This window comes from Corapipo altera, unplaced genomic scaffold (genome assembly GCF_003945725.1).
Source record: "Corapipo altera isolate COAL_440 unplaced genomic scaffold, ASM394572v1 271, whole genome shotgun sequence".
NCBI lineage: Eukaryota > Metazoa > Chordata > Aves > Passeriformes > Pipridae > Corapipo > Corapipo altera.
Window position 1 is genome coordinate 2,663,340 of NW_020884935.1, and position 11,395 is coordinate 2,674,734.

Consider the following 11,395-nt stretch of genomic DNA (forward strand, 5'->3'; position numbering starts at 1 on the left):
TGGGGAATCACAAACCTGGAGAGCTGGGGAATCACAAACCTGGAGAGTTCCTCCTGGGGCAGCCTCTGCCCCAGCCCTGGGGGGGAGAGAGGGCCAGGGAGGCCAGGCAGGAGGCACAGCACACTCTTCCCTGAGCATTTCAAAGGGCTCTGAAATGTTTAATTCTGTTCCAAAGCAAGCAGAAGGACAGTGACCCTCTGGCTGGGAAGGAGGGATCCTGTGACGCTGGGATGTGCCAAAGGCTCCTGTTACAGCACTGCAATGCCAGGCTCTGACTCCCTTCTGGGAGCCAGACTATTTTTGTTCTGAATTAAAACCCAAACATTTACAGAACTCTTTAACAATCTCCTTCTTTAAAGACTTTACACACTGGGAATATTCCTTCCAGTGTGACCTTTGCATATTTCTTTTCCAAAGCATGAAAAAAAATGTTATTAATGTGGTTCCTTCTGCATCTTCCAGAAAAGTCATACCTGTTTCTCAGTGCTGGCTAAAACCTGAATAATATACAGAGATCCACATTAAAATACTGCATCTTACAAAATGAGAGAGATGTTTGAAATCAGATACTGAAGGAGTAGGACTCTAATTTAGCTGCCTATGAGAATATATCAAACTGTGCAGTCTCTCTTACGTGCTCAGTGCTAACTTTTAAAATACAACAAAAAACCCACTTGTAGCTCAGCTGCTGCCAGGGAGGCAACTGAAGCTCCAAACAAAAACACCCATCATGTAAAAGGGCTGGACTGGATTAAACCCAAAGCCTTCTTAGAGCAAAGCATGTCCAGAAGTCACATAAATCAAGCCTTTCATTCCTGTTTCAGGAGATGCTGCTTTGCATACAAAATACAAAAACAGCTTTTGGTTTTAACAGGGGAAAGAAAAGTTGACTTTTATAAGTGGGTCCAAACCAAAAACCCGGTTTGATTAATCCCAGAGCTTTCCAAAGCCCAGTTTTATCTGACAGGGCTGTTGCTACAAAGGGAAGACTTGCAGAACTTCCCTTTTTTTTCCAGTGCCAGGGAAGCAGAGCTGGGGGAAGTGAGACAAATCCCTGCAAGGATGAGGACAGGAACCACTGGAAAGCAGTCAGGCTGAGCTGGGGGGGGGATTTTCACTGCACTCCTGGCAAACCAGGCCTGGAGCCACGAGGGGAGGAATGGAAGCAGTGTCCCATCCTGATTTCCAATCAGGAATGATTAAGGAGAGCTCAGGCTGAGAGATGGGGACTAAACTGCAGGGACAGCAAGCAGAGAAGTGACACAGAAGCACCTGAGGCTTTAAAACTTCCTGCACTCCTTGAGCAGTGTGTTTTTAGGAACTTGTTTTATTTACACACTATTTCAGTCAAACCTGTAGAAAGGATGCCACCCTCAACAGAAAAGCAGAGCACAGCTAAGAGAACAGTATTTCAACAGCAAATTACACAAATAATTGCATTTTAAATGAATGGTGAATCAAAAGCTGCTCCTAAAGCACTGTTCATCCCTGGAAGTGCTCAAGAACAAGTTGGACAGGGCTTGGAGCAACCTGGGCTAGTGGGAAGTGTCCCTGCCCGTGGCAGGGGGATGGAATGAGAAAACCTGCAAGAACTCCTTGCAAAAGCAGAGGCAAAGAGCTCAAATGACCTGCAGGAAGCTACTCCCAGTGGCTGGCCTGGAACTAAATCCTTCAAATGAACACCAGGGTGGAATCTGAGGCTTCAACAGCCAATCCTGGGCAGCATCTGCTCAGCTGGAGAAGGGGCAAACCCAAAGAATGCACTGCCCAAACCTGGCTGAAGTTCTGCCTTTGGGAGAAGGGTTTGTGGTTGCTTTTCTACACTGCCAAAGGAGAGGCAGACTCCAGTAAAATAATAGTTAAATGCATGTAAAAAACCTGGACCATCATACAGGAGTCTACTGAGATCATCTGAGGTCAGCAATACCCTCTTCCCCCCGGGGTTTCATGGAATGTGCATTCAGGGAGCTTCACAAAACTCTGGCATCCAGGAAGTTGCTCTGGGAAACAGCTTCCCTGTCCCTGTCAGAGCCAACATTCCTGCAGCTATCCAGGGATTCCCTGTGCTAGCACACAACTCCTTTTAGGGGGCAGCAGGGAATTCCTGCTCTTAGGAAAAGTCCAACCTGCACTGCAGAGGCTGCCCTACCTGAAATACAGGGCTGAGTCTATTATAGTTGTATATAAAAATCCAGGGAAAGGATGGCTCACGTTCCCACGTGACTGGTGGGTTTAACTAAGGGGTTTTTGGCTCAGCTTTCATCATTCATTAATTTAAACAACCCCCAAACAGCTCCAATACTTCAGGGCAATCCCTCCCCACAGAACCCACTCACAGCTGCAGCTCTTGGCTCCACATCAGTTCCCAAGGAAAAGGGGAGGGGAACAGGGAAAAAAGTCCATAAAATATTTACCAGACTTAGAGCTGAGCTAATTTACCAACAAGAGAGATCCCACATGATTTAAAAAAAGCCCTTTAAAAGCCCCATTTCTGCCACCACACTGTTACCAGTGAACTCACCCGGGCTGGGGGATATGAACTTAAACAGCAGCTTAGGAAAACCACAATGACTTTAAGCTGCACTTGCAGGAACCCCCAAAGCCCAGCCATTAATCACCCTGCTTGTCTGCTCCTTCCTACACTTGCTTCTTGTTTCAACTGATACCAAGTGTAGCTTCTCTCTCTACATCCCCTACTTAGTGCAGCACCTTCCAAAATTACACACAGAGCCAGATTTCCAATTCTGGGACTGCCTGGGATTCATATCTATTAGGAGGCAAATTGGTATAAAAAGAGATGTTTTCACTGCCCAGAAAAGGTCAGCAGAAATAGCTGTGAAAATGCAGAATACTCTGCTACAGCTTAAAATATTCCATTAGAAGGCACAGAAACCTGCTGGATTCAGCAAAAGAAGCTTAAAGATGCTTCACAGGGACAGGAGGCAGCCCAAATATTTCTGCCTTGTTCTGGGACTATAAATAAATTAAACATTATTTAGATACTTAAATACAGCCACTGTATTTAAGTGGAATTAAGCATTCCACAAATGCTTATTTTAGGGCAGGAGGGCACTTGTGACAATCAGAACAGGAAAGGGGATGTCTGTTAACAGAGCTCATCTGGCCACAAGGTTTCTCTTGGGTCAGGATTCTTTCTGTGCCATGAGTTGAAGATGCCAAAGACTCTTCCAAGGATTTACTCCAACTCCCCAGTCGGTTTTACTAACCACAAAATAAACTCTGTCCTACCCAAAATATGGCCCATAAAGGCTTGAAGCTACTGAGAAAATGTCCATGCAACTAAAATTTTATAAGATCATCATTCCACCACTTTGATACGGATCTGGCTTTTAAATTTTCCTTAAGTTCTCCTTAAGCCTGGACAGATCCCTGTGTTTTAAGGGAAAAAATAACCAGCAGACACCAACACTCATGGGTAAGAGGCATCCAGTGATTCAGTTATGAAGCACTTCCCAAAAACCATTCGTCACTAGTTTTCCAGTACTGCAATATGCCTTTTTGTCCTTGGAATAAAGTGTTTCTCAAAGACAGTTTCCCATTGTTAGTGCTCCCACAAAGGCAAGTTAACAGATAAAACACAGACTTGACTTTCATCCCATTCTGTGCTAAGTCTTAAAGAGAAAAGAATCACCACAAAGGACAGACTGAACTCATGTGCCATCCAGCAACATTTAAGTTTTACCAACCAGCCAAAAATTCCAGTCCTGTTATCTCAGCAAGAAAAAGACCAAGGTGCTCTCCACCCTGGAGACAATGTGCTGCTTATACATTTTCATTTGCACCAGAAATTAAGTCCCATCCTTGTAAGGCTGACACTGAAAACCCTGACAGTTTTAAGGTGGGTTCTTCTCTCACCGACGCCGCCTTTTACAGATTTCAAAAAAATAAATCCAGATTGTATTAAAAAATATATTTAAAAGACCCAGGCTTGCAAAAAAGCAAGTGATTGAATCCCTCAAACTCCATGTTTGCCCCCAGCACAGCACTCACCCAGGGCTCTGGCCACGGCCAGGAAGGGGATCTGGTCGATGACGGTGCTGCGGCGAACGGGGCCGTTGTGGCTCAGCCGGGGCCTCTTCCACACCACACGGTTCACTCCGGACTTGTTGATCACGCTGGAAGCACCAGAGAGAGGCAGAGGTCACACAGGAACAAAGGAGACAAAGCCAGTTAAATATGCAAATCCGGAGGCGATAATGGCAAGGCCCTCGGGGCAGTCCACGGCACAGTGAAGTGTTTCAAAACACACCGTGTCCCTCAGAGAGCTTCACTCCATATGCAGCCAAAGGGAAAAGTGAGAGGTGAAGGGCAGAAGAAAATAAAAAGCAGGGGAATGAAGAATTGGAAGAAACTCTTGGTCAGAAAAAGAACAGAACTGAATTTGCCCCCCTCATCCGAGGGCCATCAACACCAGCTCACTCAGGTGGATTTACCACGGAGTTCCTCCTGCAGCTTTCTCCATCTCCCAGAGCCTGGCAGCAAAGAGCAGCACAGCACAGTGGAAACAAGAGAAGAGAAAGGAGCAGCCTGCTGAAGGGATTCCCTTGCAGACACAAAAGGGGAATTGTTGCCAGTTGCTGTCTGCTGGAAGCAGGAGATGGGAGGAAACAGCTCTGTATTTGCATGTGAACACCTGCTCTGAGGCACTGAGCTGGTTTGGCTCTCACAGATGGCACTGGGGGGTCAGAGAAGCTGCAGAGCAAATAACTGGGGCAGCTGCATCAGGCAGGGAAGAAAGAACAGTGTATGAACAGCCAAGGAATAAGAGCTAATGAAACCAGGAGCTAGCAAAGCTTGGTCCCAGACAAGTTAAGAACTGGATACTTGGAAGTTCCTTTCATCCGAGGAACAGCCATTGGTAATTAGGAACTGAGCAGCTCTGGAACGGCCTCAAGATTCCTCATACTGAAGCCATTCAAGATGCACTTCCTGAGACTTCAAAAGCCTTAACAACAAGGGCATGTTGAGCTCCATCCACAGCACTGCAAAGTCACAAACACCACATCCTAAAAACTGATCTCATCCACTTGTCCAACTAATGACCACACAAAGCTCACTTCAGTCATCAGCTGAAAGAAAACCTCATCCCACGCTCAGACTGTTACTAGGAAAAATCTCATTTTAATGGAAGATCCAATTATGCTCTGCCCTTAACTGTTCCCAGTTTGCTCTCATGAAAGAGAGGACATTACCAGGCACAGCTGCACAGTTCCACTCCATTCCTACCATTTGCCTCACAGCCAGCCTGGGAAAAACAGGAGGAGCACCAGTAGAAATAAAAGATTAAATAAAAAACAAAAACAAAAAAAACCTCAAAACCAAATTAAGCATTCCTGTAGACACAAAGCTTCAGGGAATGCTGCTTTGAAGCTTCAGAGACTTTCAGTCTCTGAGATGCACAACTTGGAAACGTGCACAGGGACTAACCCAGCGGGAACTGCAGGTTCCCCCTTCTGCAGAGCCACCTGATGGAGCCCCAGCTGACAGAGACACAAATGTCTGAAGGTTAATGGGCTGACAGGGCTCTCACATGAGTGATGGCAACAGGAAAGCCTCTGCAGAGCCCTGCTCTGGGAAGGAAGCCGTGCCCACCCAGTGCCCACCCATCTGCCGCGGCACCGCGGGAGCGCTGAGCTCCCTGAGCTCCTGGGAAGCTCCGCCAAACACGAGCCCTGAGGTTGGTGCCCAAACATTTGTGCCACCTGACAGCCCTGCCTGCTTCCCCCTCACCCACAGGGGACACACACCCACCCCAGCTTGGGCATTCCAGCCTCTGCCAGCTCCTGACTCCTGCCCAGACACGGCATTCAGACATTTACAGCGGGGGTTTAAACACAGTGAATCCAAACAGGACTGGGTTTCAAATCTAACCTTTTTTTTTTTTTTTATGTTCCCTATGCAGAAGCTTTGAGGAGCCCACTCAACAGCTGCCATTGTCATCTCAGGAACAATGCAGAACACCTGAGAAATTACAGTGGTTGGTGTAAAATCCGACAAACCCAGTATTCCAGACCTCGGATCACTTTACTTATATGCAAAGGTAATTTTCCCTATCTGCAAAGATAATTTTCTCTATGTGCAAAGATAATTTTCCCAACCCACAGATTCCTTGGAATTTAACAAAAAAATAGGTCAGATATCACCATCTCCACTTTCAAAGTGCTGGGTGAACACACAGAACTGTAAGCACACCTCAGCTGGGCGATCCACCAGGAAATTAAAATTCTGTATATGCCATAAACCACCAGCAAAAAAACCCAACCACGTAACAATGGATCACTGTAACATATTCCCCAACAAGCTATAAAAAACCCAGAGGACAACAGAAATACACTGTGAGATTCAGCTTCTTGCATGACCCTCTCAAAACAAGCTTAAGCTCAGTCAGAGCAGACACACACTCACCTGCCCCCAAGGCCTTCGATTCTCTCCCTCTCTTTGGGCAGCTCTGGCTTGTGGTCCTGTGTGACCTCCACAGCTCTCACAAAGTCGTCCTTGGGGTCATCCTGGACTCCCAGCACCACCCCTGAGTCCCCCACGTGGGCCACGTACATCTTGGAGCCCCGGATGATCACCACGCTCGCCGTCGTCCCCGACGTGCTGGGCAGGCCCGTCATGGTCTTGGGCCACTCTGCTGCAGGGAGAGAAAAGGCCAAGGAAAGGCACGTTTTTAACTCTCTGGAGCTGGGAACGTCCTGAAGGTCAGGGTGGAGGCTGTGCCAGAGGCTTGTGTGATGTTACAACACGGGCTGGGCTTAACCACAGCAGGGCCAGGGCGAGCAGTGCCCCCGGGGAACCCCCACTCCCCTCACAGCAGTCTGAGCTACAGCTTCAATTGGCACAAACGTGGAGATAAAGCCACTACCAAAGCACCAGAACAGGATTCAAAAAACTGCCTCCTCTGGCTTAATATTCCAAGCACCACTAGAAGAACCCGGGGGAAGGTGTGCTCCTCAAACAGGAACCATCAAGTGCTTCATTAAGATCTACTGCTCATTTCTCTGCCTGAAGGAGTAAAAATGTCATGAATTCCATTATTTTATCTGGATACTGGACTGGCAATCAGGATTTCTGGACATTCCTGATCCCCTTGGAAGGAAGGAAAGTGTTCTTTTATTTTTATAGCTGAACAACAAACATTTAGGCTGAGCAACATCTCAACCGGTTTACCCACATTTCCTTTGAGAGGACTGATGCAGATTGTTTAGAGATGCTCTCCTTAACCCAACATCCAACTTCTACAGGAGATACCCCTTGAAACCAGAGCAACAACATCCCTACACTGCTGCCAGCTACACATGGTTAAGGAAATCTCCTCCTTTCTCAGCTGCTTTGCCCTCAAACCACTGATATTAACTTCCTATTACACTGCTCTCCCCATTTATGTCCAACCCAAATTTCCCTTTCGTGCCTTTTCTATTTTTACATCTACTCCCAAACCTCCACAGAGACATCCCCATTCAGACAGCTCAGCCAAAGCACCTCCTCCCCACCCAAAATCCCAACTCCAATTCCCAGTTATCAGCTGATTTCAACTGTCAACAGCAACCTCCTGTTTCCTCTTCACTGCACCCACTCACGTCTCCAGACAAACTCCCCAGGGCGACTCATCTCCCTGTCACATTCTATCTCCTGCACTTCACAAGTCAGGCTCACAAGGCAGGAATTCCACCCTGACACAAGCTGTCTGCAGGGAATACCCCAGCCAGGCTGCCAGAGCACTGTGCTCTCTGCTTTCCTGGGACACAACAAACACACCACAAACAAACAGACAAGAAAAGAAGAATTCAACACAATTACTCCTTGCCCTCTGCGAAGATACAGATTTTTTTAAACTTCCACGGCTTTAAGCAGAACCAAAAAATGAGGAATTTAAGTTCTAGTGTTCAGATGCCTGAGGGAAAAGTGCTGAAGGAGAAGCACAATTTATAGGCAGGATGAAGGTAAAAGCTGCATTCCCTCGGCGTGAGCTACCGAGACATCCAGCCCAATTTAAACATTTAAGCTCTAAGAGCGTTCTAGCTTTGTGTTCTAAACACTAAACCACACTTTCTCCCTCGGAGTAGCTTTATTTCAGGAACACAAACATTCAATCAGCTTATTGGAAGCACTTTGTCTGGCAATTTTAACTGTGGATATTAAATGTAACACATTCCAAATGGGAGGCAAACGAGGGAGGGAGCCAAGTGGTAATGAGGATTTCAACCATGCACTTAACAGAAAACAAGCTGAGACTAATGAGTTTCTGTCAGTGGAACAACCCCTCAACAGCAATAAAACCTATCAGAGAGTCAAATCAGTCTTTACGGGGACAGGAGACAGAGAGGGAAATCACCCACTTGTGAGAAAAAGACTGACAGAGCAGCCTCAGATTTTAGGCTCAACAGAAGCAGATCTGATCTGCTGCTCAGCAGGGACTGCACTTCGTGCCTTGCTCCTGTGCAGAGAGAACTATTAGACCCAGCACAGTTCTCTCTTAGGACATTTAGAAATCAGCAGAAGCAGCAAAACCATTGAGTTTTCTTCTGACCTCAAGTATTAGAATTGAAGCCACTCACCCCCTCCTCCGGGTACCAGGAGCGTGTCTTCAGCAATCCTGTCACCTGAGCAAGAACATCCTCCTACAACAACTTTCCCCTCTACCCTTCACTCAGCCTTGTAACTTTGAGCCCATAAACTCATAAACTGGATTTGTAGCTTCCAACATGAACCTTTACTCCAGAAGCTCTTCAGTACAAATTTTTATTGCTACAGAATTAACGCCAAAAATTACCAGCAATGCCAAAGGGGTGTTTTCCTGGTTTAATTTTTCTGGTACTCTCACAATCAGTGTGTTTTGTGTCTATCCCAGGAGACGCAGGGGGTGATCCCAGAGCTTCCAACAACCCACAGAGCAGCAGAGTGTGGGCTTCTCTTCCAACTGGAAGCAGTGAAGTCTCCATCCCCCACACCACAATTCCAAGCTGTTCTTTGACTTTCCAAGATACCAAAATACCCAGTTCTCCATTTCATGCCCAAAGTGTCACCCCCACACGCGCAGCACAAATCAGGAAGGCCGAACATATTCTGGAGTTTACAAAACACCTCGAACTGTCATCAAACACTCACAGCCAGAGCCGATGTTGTTTCTCCCAACAATTTAAATTGCTTCCACAGCCCCGGTGGTAATTGCTAAACACTCATTACTAAAACAAGGCTTCCTGCACTCTGGCACTTCACCTCTCTGCCCTTGGTCCCAGTGACAAATAGAACACCAGGGATACCACAACCAGAAAACTGAACTCCTTATCTTCCCCCCCATGCCACCTTCCCCTGCTCACACATCTTATCACCCAGCTCTGCAGCCCAGGAGAGCACCCACCCCAACATCAGGGCTGTGGGCAAGTTCTGCTGCTCCTAAACCTCACACACCCTTTCCTCTCCGCACAGAGTGCCCTCGCCCCTGCTACTCCTTCCCCTGCATTTCTCAAGCATCTGACATTTGCACAACTTCTCCATTTTGCTGTTCAAGAAAAAGGAAAACGAAACTGTTTTGACGTTATAATCCCCCCCCCACCCCTTGAATCACTTCACTGAAATCCCCCGGGGGTGCCCAGAGTGCAGTTCTTGCTTTTCAGGTTTCCCTCCCAAGCCCAACTGTCATTCTGTCACGGTGTTTTGGATCCGATTTTCCTGTGTTCCACACCCTTCTGTCTTCATATGCTGGATGCTGCTGCTGTATTTTTTTCTTCCTGAGGCTTTTGAACACATAAATCCACACACAGTACACACACACTCTACACATCCTATATGAACAATAACCATACTCTAAACCATAACCTTCACCTTACCCAGAAAAAAAATACCTTTCAGAAACTCAATTCTTCAGTCTCACTAGACGCAGGGAGAAGAAATAGCACAGGAATGATGACTGTCACCTGTCTGGGCACTCTCTCTCCTTTACCCTTCCTTATTTAGGACCCCTGTAGTTATTCTATCCTCCTGCAGTTAAGCAAACAATATACAGAATATTCAGGATACCGAGCGTGTTTTCTGTTTTGGCAGGGACCCCGCATAACCCCCGATGCTCACACAACAACACGAATACCCGTTATACACCACCCACATTTCAGTCCTTCCATCACAAAAACAACTGGAAGGAAAACACTTAGGGGAAAAAACGCCGTCTCAGCCCGGTTTGTCAAAATTATCTTTTTTTAAATAATCCGAGGGAAATCTAAGCGGGAGTCCCGCGCAATTCCCCAGGGCAACAAGGCGAAGACCTGCAAATAAATCCGGTTTGGAGATCCGACCTGTAACACGCCGAAAACAAACCGCACCTCTCCCATCACACCATTCCCAGCTACACAACAGCGCGTCCTCACCGCCCCGTGTTTACATCTTTTCTCTCGCAGCCCGCGCTCCAGTTTTTCTTGTTCCACCGAACCAGTCGAGCCGAGACCTCGGATCCCACCCCGCGTTCTCCCCGTTCCCGGCACAGGGACGGCAGAGACGGAGGGGGCAGAGACGGAGGGGGCAGAGACGGAGGGGGAACTCACAATAGGGCGGGGGGAAGGAAAAGGCGGCTAAACCGCGGAGCAGCGCAGGGGGATGGCGGGGTCGGTTCTCCCGCGGGAGGGAGCGGAGGGTGCGGGACTTACGCAGCTTTTTCCACATGGCGCGGTGGCAGGCGATGAAGCCCTTGCGCAGGGCCGCGCACACCTCGGCCGGCTCGGCCGAGCCGAAGCCCTTCTGCTTCTTGATGAAGCCCCACAGGTTCTCCCGGGCGAACTGGGCCGCCTCCCGCCCGCCGTGCCCGTCGCACACGGCGAAGAACGCGACGGAGCGGCGGGGCCGCCGCCCGGGGCCGCTGCCGGGGGGCTGCGCTCCCCCCTCGGCCGCCCGGGGGGGCCCCCCCCCCCCGGCGCCGCCCGCCCTCGGCCGGGGGCTCGGCGGCGCCGGGGCCTGCGGGCGCCGCTCCGCCTTTGTGCGGCCCTGGCGGCGGCTCGGGCTCCACCACGATGTGGGTCACGTCCTCCATGTATTTCCTGCCGCCCTGGTCCGAGAACACGCTCACCCCCAGCGCGTACGGCCCCTCCATGGGGAGGAGGAGGAGGGGGGGGAGAGGAGGGGGCAGCTCGCCCGCCGCTCCCCGCCCAGCGCCGCCGACAGCGAGGACTATTGCGGGTGTCCCCGGGGCCGCCCGGGCATGTCCCCGGCGCCTCCCGGGGCCGCTCCCGCCGCGCTCCCTCCGCCCGCCGGAACGGGAACGGGGCCGGCGACGGGGCCGGGCCGGGCCAGCGCCCCCTGCGGGCCCCGCCCGGCACCAACGCGGCGGAAGGGGCGGCGGGCGCGGCCTCGGCCCCGCAGCGCCCCCCGCGGCCACCGGGGGACC

At 49.5% G+C, this 11,395-nt stretch overlaps 1 protein-coding gene across 1 annotated transcript in view; it reads right to left on the reverse strand.

Moving 5' to 3' along the window:
* PPM1D (protein phosphatase, Mg2+/Mn2+ dependent 1D) overlaps nt 1–11,213 on the reverse strand; it is a 20,981-nt gene extending 9,768 nt beyond the window's left edge. Inside the window, 4 exon segments of the mRNA XM_027660436.1 lie at nt 4,012–4,136; nt 6,427–6,655; nt 10,662–11,002; nt 11,004–11,213. Of these exon segments, the coding sequence (XP_027516237.1) occupies nt 4,012–4,136; nt 6,427–6,655; nt 10,662–11,002; nt 11,004–11,101 (793 nt within the window). The 5' untranslated portion in view covers nt 11,102–11,213.
* Nucleotides 11,214–11,395: the final 182 nt, after the last annotated feature.